At 30.1% G+C, this 13,688-nt stretch overlaps 1 protein-coding gene across 1 annotated transcript in view; it reads left to right on the top strand.

The window, feature by feature from the left end:
• The window catches only part of LOC143254936 (protein turtle homolog B-like), a 56,462-nt gene that overhangs the window by 29,562 nt on the left and 13,212 nt on the right, over positions 1 to 13,688 (top strand). Inside the window, exons 6-8 of the mRNA XM_076509846.1 lie at positions 2,158 to 2,448; positions 3,769 to 4,056; positions 8,911 to 9,213. Coding sequence (XP_076365961.1) covers positions 2,158 to 2,448; positions 3,769 to 4,056; positions 8,911 to 9,213 — 882 coding nt within the window. The remainder of the gene's footprint in view (positions 1 to 2,157; positions 2,449 to 3,768; positions 4,057 to 8,910; positions 9,214 to 13,688) is intronic.

Below are 13,688 nucleotides of genomic sequence, written 5' to 3' on the forward strand. Positions count from 1 at the left end.
TCTTTTTGATTGATTTTATGTTTTAAGATTTAGTGAGAATTTCTAAACTTGTAAACTTACGTGTAGAGACCATCGGCTTTCTTATCTTTACCTTTTAGTTAAATTTATTTTAGTTCTTTATAAAATTAATTTATTTCCTTTAGATTTTTGAAATTGGTCTCATGAGCCTTTACAACTATTCGCTGCAGCATTGAATGAAATTATGCCATAAATATTTAGCCATAATGGACTGTAGAAGAGGAGTTGAAAGAATATTAGGCCACTAGATGACTTTTTACAGAGTATTTGTTTAGTCTCCAAAAACAATATTTCATTCATCAATGCAGAACTTTGAAAATGTTAAATGAAAACATGTGATTTTCAAGTTCGTTTTAATCACTGTAAATGTTAAATTTTGTAGTTGATTATCGTTCATCTGGCTACCATGTTATTATCATATACTGGCTTATACAGATATTACTACAATTTTGAAATGTTTATTCCTTAACCTTTGGAAAATAATATTTTAATGTTTTCTAACGAAACGTCTATAACATATTTGTAGTAATATTTCCCTTTCATTCAGATAAGCATTATCTAATATAAAAAATGCAAAATATTTTTTTTTCCATAATTTTACGAGAAACAATGTTGAAAGGGTAGTGGAAACAATTTCCAACGATACTAAGTGTATGCTTGTTTCAACTTGTCCCCCCCTCTTAGTGGCACAGCGGAAATTTGACACTAGAAACCGGATTTCAATAACAGGATAACCGTGGTGGACAAAGTATAGTCCTTTGCGTAGCTTTGTACTTAACTACAAACAAACAATCCAAGTGTTAATAAACTCTCTTTTACCCTTTCACTTCCTAATTCAGATGATGAATATCTGTACTTACGATCTTTGTTTTTAGTAGTTATTCTCGTCTTTAAATGTTCTCCCAATTTAAGGACAAATCCCACAAATCGCTAGACTTTTACAAATAGAACTGTCCTTTAAAAATTCACCAGTCGTTTACAAATAAGTTTAACAACGAGATATTTCCAGAAAGGAATTTGTGAACATGCACCTTTCTGTTATTACAACCAATACCTTACGTATACTCAGGCACGCTCAAGCGAATTAATTCCGCTGTCCTAATACACTCGTTTATTATATTCTTTGCGTCTGACGTACAAACTCTTTAGAGTTCAAACATGTTTGGCCATAAAGACCTATCAACTAAAAGTGAACTTAATACATTACAGTTCATTAATTTTATCCTCAGAACTTAATAACTATTTAATCTGTCTAGTTCTTGTTTCTTGTCATATTTTAAATATTTTCATTTTAGGCTTAGCTCTTATCAACTTAAGTTTATTGTTGCTACATGACTTATGGATATTAATAAGTTATACTACGTTGAAACCTACTTTAAGCGAAACAGCACAATTTTAATTTAATTTTCAATATTATAGTAATGAAATATTCATAATAACTATATACTACGCCGATATCTAAACCTGCGTTCATAGACAGTGTGTGACATTATTGTTTGGAAACACTTCGCCATTTTCAAATGTTTCCCTTATTATTTTAGATAAGCCTCTTAATAACATAATCCTATGTTTATCTATTATTTTCCATGTTTTGTATATTATTTTGTAATAGTTTTTTCTTTATTCACTATTTTTTGGCTACTGGTCTTGTTACGTTACCACTTTCAACCTGTTTTTTGTTTTTCCTTAAATATACCCCTATTGAGTTTGTATACATTTCATTATGACCTTTATGATTTCCATAACTAAAATTAGTTGTATTTAAATAGAATGTCACCATTAATTCTTAAATGTTTACGAACCTTAATTTTTTTATATCTTTTGTATATTATTGACCAAGTTATCAGTTTCTGGAAGTATAATGGTCTAGGTTTTTTTTCACTTTTTAACTAGCTGTGTGTGTGTTTTTTTTTATAACAAAGCTACATTGAGCTATCTGCTGAGTCCACCGAGGGGAATCAAACTCCTGCTTTTAGTATAATATCTGATTTTAAAAGCCATCTAGCTAACGTTATAAATCCTTTGACTCTTTTTTGTATTACTGCTTTGTAAGCTTTCCTAAATTTTCATATTTTTATCAAATGCAATAACTGGTATGAATTTTTAAATCCAATGATGATGTCTACATTTATTTTTCAGATAAACCTCAGGTGTCACTTGATCTTGGGACCAGTTCTGGAATAACAGATATTAAAGAAGGTGATGATGTATATTTTGAATGTCACATTCGAGCTAATCCATGGGTGTCCCAGGTATCCTGGCATTTCGAAGACAAAACTATTACTTCAAATAGCTCCTTGGGAATTATCATCACTAACCAAACTCTCGTTTTACAACGCTTACAAAAAGACTACAGGGGACGATTCTCCTGTTCTGCACGTAATATAGAAGGTCTAGGTGTCAGTAATGAAATCTTTCTGAAGGTTAAGTGTACGTTAGTGTACGATATCATATATTTTAATGTTGTGTTCTCAGCATTTTTTTAGGAAAGTTGTTGTAATATATTTAAATTATGTGACGTTCAACATTCATGCTCACTGGTTGCAGCAGGAATTGTTATTTACAGCTTTAACCAAACTGAAATTATTTAAAATACGAGGTAGTCTTTCGAATGTAAAAAAGTAAGGTTAAATCGGTTCTATAGCATTAGCTAATAAACACATTCGTGTATAAGCCTCATTACTGTTCGTGATTTAATTACAACAGCTGTTGGTATTCCGTGGTATATTGATTCTATTATTTACGTCAGATTTCCTATTATACTTCAAGTTTCACATTATGAGTTAAATTTCTCAATATTTTGATTTGTAGATAATATTCAAGGTTATTATTGCTGTTAGTGAAAGCAACTGTGGTGTATTTCTTCATGACTTGTTTAATTGCATCTAAATACAATAGCAATTTTCAAGATCTTAAAAGTGCAAATGGGTAATAACAACTGATGCAACATTAACTCTGGATATCATAATTTATAATGTAGTTTAATATAATTAACTTTGAGTTAAATTTAAAAATCATTTAAACTTATTTCTTCAAAAAATGATAATATTTAACTGAACCATGTTCATCAAAACACAGGATCGTCTCACAGGAAAAGATGTGCTATTGGTGCTTTATCTAACTTTTCTAAACAGTAATATAAGCAATCGATTTTACGATCGTCTAAAAACATTATTTTTATATTTTTTGCTTTACAAGCCTCATAACTATGCACGTAATAATCTTATCTGAGCTCAGCAGAATTTCGTAATTTACCAAACCACAATTTAACTTCACGATAATTAATATCGTTGTATCATGTTGATTATTGTATAATAGGAAAAATATATTGTTATCGTAATGATGTTTTTTGAACTGGTTGAATCGTATAATTTGTCTCCTAAAGAAAAGTTTGAAGATAAGAAATCACTTTTACATGATTTAGAAGTTGTATTTGATTATAAAATGTTTTTCGATTCATTCAAATTTATGCAAAATTATTGCATTTAAAATTGTAATTTATGTTTAGAAGATTTTATTATATATATATATTTAGTAGATTAAGTAAAATATATAATTAAATATAACGCGTTTCCTGGTTCACTCAAACTTTTGCACACATGATTTGTATTTCAGAAGAAATAAGAGATGAAGTATTCTTTTTTTTCTCCATAGTCTATGGTTACATCTGTATTAAAGGTTGATTATATTTATACTTCTGTGCTCGATTGTTTCTCGAACTTCAAGATTTCTGTTTTATTTTGCTCACAGATGCTCCTCGATGTGAGTCTTCCCAAAAATTTACGTATGGAATTGCTAAAAACGAAGCAGTTGAAGTAGTATGTCGCTTAGAAGCTAACCCATCGAATATCACATTTCATTGGCGCTTCAACAAATCATCAAAACTTTCAGATCAGATACAGTACACCAGCGAGCAGGCGATCAGCAGGGTCACGTATATTCCTCGGACGAAGGAAGATTACGGAAACCTATCTTGTTGGGGTACGAACGACATTGGTATTCAGACATATCCTTGTGTCTTTACCGTAATACCCGTGGGTGAGTTCGAGGCAATAAGTAGTTGTGTGTACGTAAAACGTTAAGTGGTATTGTAACGTTAGTACACTAACATTTTCAAAATTTTGTGAAAATGTATTTACTTCTTTAAGTTTCAAAGTTACAACACATATGGGAGAATATTCATGAACATTTATGTAAAGGTTTAAATTAAAACCCAAGTAAATGCAAGATATTTTATAACACCAGTAATACTTATTTCTGTAACATAGCGTTTTCACAAGCCAACCTGTCTTCATCACGGAAAACATACACTAGCACATACTGAATATATAAATAGAGAGAAAGATGACCTAAGAAGGTCGAAACGTTGTTCTGTACTTTATTTTAATTAAAGTGCAAATACCTTCACCATCCGTCTTAATAATACATTTTTAGTTCAAGTGGGTTTTTCGTTATCACGGAGAACATCCAACTGATTATGTGAAGTTTATGGCGCATCCTTTGTCATTGTTGAACTCCATCAACTAGTTATGGGAATAACATAACAATGATTACACTTTGGAAACGTAAATTTATAGAGAGACAAGAATGCTACATTTTAGACACATTAACTTAAAATTTAAGGCAATTACGTAAACGAACTATTGGCTTTGAAACAAATGTAGAATCAAATTGAAGACAAATTTTACAATTTTAAGCAGTTTTAACTTTTTTTTTGTTTTAAAGCACGTTTCTCTGTATTCAGCAAATACAATAAACAATATAGTTACTTGCAGAGCATCTGTTAATTTTGTAGTAGAGAAGATGTTTAAATATTTCTGAATCAAATGAAGAGCAAACAATTTATTTCGAAGACTGTTTATATCTAAAACTTTATGAAATACAGGAAAACTAACTCTTATATATTTGGTGTATTAAAATTTGAATCCATTCATTTTTAATTACTAAGAGTAAATAACATTCGAAATGGAAACATAAAAACAAAAAAATGTTAAATTATGTTAATATCCAATTTAAGTAATGTTCCTAAATAATCTATTTTATTATCTGAAAATGGCAAAAAAAAATTTGTTCTTCAACACCGAATTAAACACTCTAATACTGAGTATTTAAACAGTGTTGAAATTCATTCAGGAGACTTATTCTTTAAAATATATTTATATTTGTATCCATCAATAGAAAACATCAGTATCAATCGTTTGATCGAGTTTCGAAAGAAAAACCAACTTACACTTGTGTACGAATTTTTAAAAGTCCAAGACAGCTTAGTGAAAGCCTTTACAAAGTCTCATTATAGTAAGAGTCCTGATATAAAAATTATATTTAAGTCTTCACATAAGATTAGAATCTTACTACCTTACCCAAAGTAATCACTATTAAGTAAATAAGAAAGGGCACATACTGTAAGTATCTCACATAAATGTTCAAAAACGTATATAAAATAAATATTACCTTCCTTAAAAGTATGACGCAATGAACATCAATGTTACATGCATAGAGATGAGTTCCAGATATCTGTCTTAAGATATCAACTATATGAAACGAGTAAAAAAATGCGGTCGAAATTCTTCTCCTAACACTAACTAAGACACTGTTTAGAAACTGTAGAGTAAATCAAAGCAAATGATCTCTCAGTAAGTAGTGATAATGGTCCTAGAAACATCAGCCGTATTTGACATCACTTTTCATACACTTGATCAAACTTGACCTTCACTTATTTCCTCTTACCTGATGACACCGTTTCTATGACTTTAATTGTTGCGTTGTTTTTGTAACGATATATAAACCTTCGTTACTTAGTACTGATCATACCCGAAGAAGACAGACCAATTCTCTATCGAAACATGTAGTATGTTCCAATATCAATAAAACTGTTTCTTACACTTACAAATTGGTGTTTGCCTACATTTTATTAATATAGTATCATAATGTTCTTCCCTAATTAAACAAGAGTTCTAATATATTTCCATTTCTATGTAAAACTTTTTATCGTATATAATTATAATATTATAATTTTCTCCCCCAAACCCACTTTTGTATTGCACATTCTACACGAATCAATAATAGGTCACAGTTTTTATCTTTTGAGTATTACATTCTTAACTTAAGTTATAAATAATAAATAATATTGAACTTCAATTATGAAAAATATTTTTTGGTTTAACGTTTTTTGGAATAAGTGTTATAGTACCCTTATTTTTAACTTATAGATGGTTTCCCAGTTTTACATAGCTGCATTTTCTAAACAATAAATAGATCCTCCCAAAATAACCGACGTTAATATTCATAACGTGGAACTATCAATGTATGATGATTAATTTACTTTTTTTCATTTTTAATACCACAAGTTCTCCTGCTAATTTGTACTGTTTTTTTCTACAAAACTGATGAGTGTTTCATATTAATACTATACATTAATATTCTAAATTATCATCTCTTATTACCCAAATGTTTCCGATAACGCCCTCCCAGCCGTGGGGGCGTATAATGTGACGGCCAATCCCACTATTCGTTGGTAAAAGAGTAGCCCAAGAGTTGGCGGTGGGTGGTGATGACTAGTTGCCTTCCCTCTAGTCTTACACTGCTAAATTAGGGACGGCTAGCACAGATAGCCCTCGAGTAGCTTTGTGCGAAATTCCAAACAAACAAACAAAGTTTCCGATAATATTTTATTTTATTCTCTTCTATTTATTTTATTTATTCTCATTTTATTCAATTATTTATTCATCTTTGTTTATTTTTTTTGAAATTTTCTCAGTTATTTATTCTTTCCTAAAATTAAGAGACAACTAATAATGTTTACACTATTTTCAGTCCATTTTGGTTTAGATCTATTTGTTAAAACATATCTTTTCTTTCATATTATTTTATGAATTAATTATTTTTCTTGATTCATTTGATGTAACGTATTTATCATTCTTATGTAAAAATGTACTAAAGCCACTTCTTATAATTCTTGCACATTTTTGTATTTATATTTCATTTTCATAGCTTTCAAGTGAAAAATCCTAGCATCTAAATTATAAATGATAATTTCCCTGTTATTCATTGAAATATATTTCCCCTGTTTTATTTCTCTCCTAATCCGCGATATTTATTAGAATATATTTTTATTTTACGTTTCAATTATTTATGCATCTTTGTTTCATATGTAACTCTTCTGAATCTTTTAAAATTCTATACTCCACAAAAAAAAACACAAAAACAGCGTCATGTATCACCTGTAACAAAAAAAAAATTACCTTTCAGTTTAATTAGTCATTCAGTCCTTTAGGAACTTAATCTTGGTAACTTTAGAGCATCAGTTTTCATTTATTTAGACAACACCATTTAATCAAAATTTTTTTTCTAGTCTTTGTGTTTTATCTCTTGGTTTTACTTTAAAAGTATAGCAGTTAGCAACATTCACGAATACATTTTAATTTTGTTTTAGGATGTTTTCTGAAATTATAAGCATTAATTAGAGTTTAATCATAATAAGTCCTGTTATAATTATTTTGATGTATTATATACTAAAACAAATATTCAACACATAGCAGAAGTTTCATTAAACCTAAGTATAACGTTACAGGTCATATTATTTTTCAGTTAAAACTTGAATAAAATAATTGAGCACTTTAACTTTCTGTAATATATCAAAATGTTTTTACAAAATAAATGATTAGTAAATACAATATTTTAACTTGAAGTCAAAATCTATAATTTTTATTCGAATGAGCAGATTTGATAGCAATAATATTTCCTTACACTTGTCTTCGTAATGAACCTAATTTGTACACATTTCATTATTTTTATAATCCAACTCATTTTCCTGGTAATACTCAAAACGTAGTCTTTACACGTTTCGTCAATTTAGATTTTAATTTAGAGAACAAAGCTTTTATAAAACATTAATTGAACATAATAACGTGCTTAATAGCCTATTTCATTAAATAATATTATGGAAATAAATTTTCTTCTTGTAATATGCTCTTCATTTCACACATTTGTTCAAAGTTAATTTCGTGTTTAAATATATATATAACTTGATGTGTTGGTAATATACGTTTTTATATATCAGATGTAAATAGCAAAAGACTTACATAATTACAAATATGTCTATAAATTCAATAATTATTGTTTTATTAGCAATGGTTAAAGTTGAGCAATAACACTATTTAACAAAATTTTTACTTTTTCTTGTTCCTCGGCAGAAAGTGTTATTTCCCAATTGCTTATGCCAAAAGTAAATGGAAAAGACCTATTTTTCTCTTCAAACTTTGCTTTTGTGACCTGGGAGCGTATAACGAAAACAAGATGGGAGACTATATTTGAGGGCTGAAACGTGAAAGTGATTTACACTACAATCGCAAATCTCGAAAAACTACTCACTTTTAAACGTTTTTGTTTATTTATGTATAAATACATGTAAATCTTGATTTATATGTTGTTTTATTCAGAACTTATGTACATGAAAATGTGCAAATTTGCCTGATTTTATATAAACAAAAGGTTAATTTCAAAATTTCATGATCCAGATCACAAAAGCAAAGTTTGAAGGGAATAATGGCTATTTTCATACTTTTACAACATAAGCAGTTAAGAAATATCACATACTATCTAGGAAGAAAAAAATGTGTTACATAGTGTTACGAAATTTGTTTCCTGGAAAAATAAAATTATAAATGAGAGATAAAGTGTGTGACTGATTATAGTTTATCTTCAGAGCTTGTTATTTATTAAGTTTGTCTTAGTTATGCAAATATTTCTTTATACTGTGGATTAAGAAACTGCGGTTTTTCTTAGCCTGTTCTTGCATGACAACGTGATATGATGCTATACTTTTAAATCTGTATTACTTGTAGTAAATATTCATTCATTTTATTCAGTAATGCAAGAATATATTAATTTTAGGTCCACCAAGTCCGCCCCAAAACTGCTCTGTTGTCAATCAAACTCAGAAACAGATAGCCGTTGAGTGCCTTGAGAGTTACGACGGAGGAATTATGCAGCAATTCTCTCTCTATGCTTATAGTGTTGAAAACGACAAACTTGAAGCTAACCTTACTTCTAAGTTCCCACGTTTCCTGCTGTATGATCTTCCTATGGGAAAACTCTTGAGGCTATTTGTTTATGCATTTAATGCAAAAGGACAAAGTGAGGCAGTAATCATTTCAGCCAGCACTCTTAAACCAGCTGAGAAGCTTACTGACAAAGGTAAGTTCATATTTTAAATATACAACAGACTTGCATGGAGTACACTGTGAAAATTGGACGTGGTCCATATTTCTTTTGTGTCGTAAAGCTAATTAAATTAATCGTAATTACATAAGAGGGCTCGTTCTCAGAGACACAAAAAAACGAAAAAAAAATTGTAAAAGTAGCTGATAGTTTACAAACATTTTGAAGTTGTATGACAAGTGTGATAATAATAAAACACATCAGTTTAAATTATTTTTTTGGTTTTTAATTCCCCGCTAGAACAGCGGTAAGTCTTTAGATTTCCAACACTAAAATCAGCGGTTCGTTCTCCATCGGTAAACACAGTAGATAGCCCGCTGTGGCCTATATATAAGTAACAAATATAAATTAAAATCCTTTGAAACTCGTGAACAAAATAATCAAATAAACAGTCACCGACAAACTAAATCATAGGTAAATTAATCAATAAAATTGAAAACAAAACCACACAAAACTGTGAAAAATGCTAAAAATTAATTTATTAATAGTTTCTATCCGTTCAAGAAATTTGATAATCATGAAGTAATTGGTATTTTATTAACACTTGGAAATAGTTAAATCCAAAATGGTTTATTAACGAAACTCGGATTTGGCTATCAGACGATCTCATATGTAAAATGAGAACGAGTTTGTATATTTAGAATTAAGCACAAAATTACAAAATAGGCTATCTGTGCTGCTTAACACGGGTATCGGAACCCGGTTTCTAGCGGTGTGAGTTCACGGATATATTGCTGTTCCACTGTGGAGGGAAAGAGAAGAAAAAATAGTTTACATATTTTTGCAGCCCATTATAAACAAAATACCTAGAAAACTCCATTCTTTAGTTTTAGAGTTTCACATGACATACTGAAAAGCTAGATCAATGTACTGAAAATTTGAAATTGTTTATATATTAACAGTACTGAAAAAAGTGGCGAAAACTATTAAAGTAAAAATATTAAAAATTATAAACATGAAAACAAAGTGGCCTATTTAGAAAAATATACCGTAAATATTCAGTAAATTTCAAGAAAACTGTCACTTCCAAACGTGAGTTGTTGTGGTTGACATCCATAAAATAAATAATAATAAAGTTGGCACTAAATAATGAGTAACAACCAGCCACCATATGATTCTTTTGAAGTTACTAATCTAGTTCCCATGGCCTAACCAATACTTACGTATCTGTACGCGCTTTCACTCTACAGTTTTGTTGCGCTAAATCAGCGCTCCTATGTTCAAAGGAAGCTATAGTAAAACTTTCAGACCTGTAACTCACGTGATCTTGGTCTAAATTGATCAGTTCTGTTGAATAACTTTACACATATGACTTATATTTAGACAAAATGTGACCCCTATCTGTAGAATGTAGAGATTTATTAGTGCACCAAATTTGAAAAATTCTATGGAAATGAAGTATCTTTGTTTCTTTATCAAATAAAGTTTCTGTGCTTTCGGCGCGAATAAAAAACAGAATTATATTCAAGTAAAATTGAAAATTTTATTTTTCAAGATTTCTTAATGGATTGTCTTAAAATTTGGCACTAAAGTAAGGATCCAGTGGAGCACATTAAGTGTGATAGTTTCTTTTACCAAAGTCTAAACTACAGAAAGTGGAAAATTGCTGAACAATTACTCTTATTAATAACACATCATGTCCTACAGGTTGTTTTGGCAGCAAATTGTGTTTCTATCTGGCTTTTGTGTTTCAACAGAAACTGTTAAATACATTGAGCATAATGACAACTGCAATGTAAAAAGGGCAAGCGAACACCTACTAAACACTAATTTTAAATGAAACTATATTCAAGTTCAATCTCTGCCAGCACTTTCAAAAGGCCCATGGCTAGGTGTTTAAGGCACTCAACTCGTAATCCAAGAGTCGCGGGTTTGAATTCCCGTCCCACCAAAAATGATCGACCTTTCAGCCGTAGGGGCGTTATAATGTGACAGTTAATCCCACTATTCATTGGTAAAATGGTAGCCTAAGAGTTGGCGGTGAGTAGTGATGACTAGATGCCTTCCATCTAGCCTTACACTGCAAAGTTAGGGACGGCTAACACAAATAGTCCTTGTGTAGTCTTGCATGACATTCTAAACAAACCAAAACTTAAACAAACCAAAGAACTTTCAAAAACGTGTTGTTACTTACGCTAAATTATTAGTTTCATTACTAGGAAAACAAAGTATGTTTCTAATACGCTAGCGAAGGAGAGAATATTATTATGTGTGTGTGTTTTCTTATAGAAAAACCTCATCGGGCTATCTGCTGAGTCCACCGATTTATTATGCAATTTGTTTTTCACTTAAATAATTAGACACATCTGCACTAGTAATGACCATGAGTTGACTAGCCTCGTGTACACCTGGTTATATTGTGTTCATGAAATATGTCCAATAAATAGGAACAACCGTCGTTTAAAGTTTGAAACATCTACCTGAATATATATATTTCAATAAAAATATGTTCCTTTTCAAAGTTACCTAAGAGTTAAAACCATAATATCAGAATAATAATCGTTCATCGTCGAATAAATAAAGAATAAAACAATTAAAAAAAGGAAGCAAAGGTAGGAATAATAGCCATCCTTCAAAAACAAAATGGTAGGAATGATACTTGCATCATTCCAACATAATAGCACCAACACAGAGTGTAGTAGAATGTTAACAGATAAAATTGGATATCTTATATATATGTATATATCTATAACTTAATTACGCTGTTACGTATCGATAATGTAAATACTATTTTGTTTTGAAGGATGGATATTAGCCATCCCTACATTTAACTCCCTTTTTGAAAAACTTGTCACAATAATTAGCAGTACGAAATATTTACTACAGGTTTACCTGAAAGTAAAACTAAACATTTTTTTTTAGTTTTTGTCATTCGGATTAAAGATGTCTGACTTATAAGAGCAAAACTAGTGTGATAAGACGTGCAGATACATAAGTATCGATTAGGCCAAGAAAACTAAACTATCAGTTTCTAGCTTAATTTTTCAATAGAACTGTAGGGATGAACGGTCATTATTAATTGCCAACTGTCAAGCACAATATTTTATAGCAAATATTTATACATTAGTTAGTTAAGCCACGTAAACTGTTTAACTCACCATTATGGCACAATATAAAAACAGCACGGCCTGGGTAACTAATAACACTATATAACACAAATTTTGTTCCTCGATAGTATGTGTTATTTCTTAATTTCTAATGTTGTAAAAGTACAGAAAATGAACATTTTTCACTTCAAACTTTGCTTTTATGACCTGGATCATGAAATTTAGAAATTAACCTATTTTCTATGTAAAAACGGGCAAATTTGTACATTTTCATTTACATAAGGTCTGAATAAAACATATGAATCAAGATTTATATGCATTTATATTAAAGTTATACAAAAATGAAAAAAAATGTTTAGAAGTGAGTAGTTTTTCGAAATTTGCGACTGTAATGTAAATCACTTTCACGTATCAGCCCCCAAATATAGTCTCCCATCATGTTTTCGTCATACACTCCCAGATCACAAAATCAAAGTTTGAAGAGAAAAATGGGGCTTTTCCATTTATTTTGGGCACAAGCGATTGGGAAATAACACATTATGCCCAGGAACAAGAAAAATTTTGTTACATAGTGTAATTCTTTGTTTTGAATTTTGTGCAAAGTTACACGCGAACTATCTGCGCTAGCCGAAACTAATTTAGTTGTGTAAGACTAGAGAGAGAGCAGCTAGTCATCACATCCTACCGCCAACTCTTGAGCTACTCTTTTACCAACGAATAGTGGGATTATCCGTCACATTATGACGACCACACGGCTGAAAGAACGAGCATATTTGGTGTGGATTTCAACTTCAAACCTACAGATTACAAATCAAGCGCTCTAATCACCTGGCCATGCTAATCCAGCTAACTAAAAGATAAATAGTTATTGTAAAAATTATTATCAATGTTATAAGTGTAGTTACTCATTTGAAAACCAGTTATTGTTTTCTTTTTTCATTGCTTTAGAAATATTAAGACAAAGTACATTGAACAAATGATGTATTTATTTTTTCCGTAATTTGCATATTATGAAATTCGGCTACAGAAGGCTTTTGTAAAGATCAGCAGCCACAAGAACCAACTAATTAATTCATACCTGTATTCTGTTAACAGCAGGAAATCGAACCTCGAGTCCAAAACTTGCAACAGTTCCTCCTTTTGTGTTTATATAAAATATTTTACCAAAAAATGTCAAAATAATCCACCTATTACGATTTTATATTTATACATAATTCACAATTTTTATAAGAGAATCTGTAATTATAACCCTACTTCCTTTGCTAATTACAATTTTTTTATTAAACTGAAAGAAACTTATGAGTTTATGTTGATTGTTTATTCTATACTTTTATGTTTCAACAGACTAAGAGGGTATGTTGTATCATAAGAGTTTTAGGTTATCTTGAGATAATTTAGTAGAGG

The sequence above is a fragment of the Tachypleus tridentatus genome, chromosome 7 (genome assembly GCF_004210375.1).
Source record: "Tachypleus tridentatus isolate NWPU-2018 chromosome 7, ASM421037v1, whole genome shotgun sequence".
Taxonomy (NCBI): domain Eukaryota; kingdom Metazoa; phylum Arthropoda; class Merostomata; order Xiphosura; family Limulidae; genus Tachypleus; species Tachypleus tridentatus.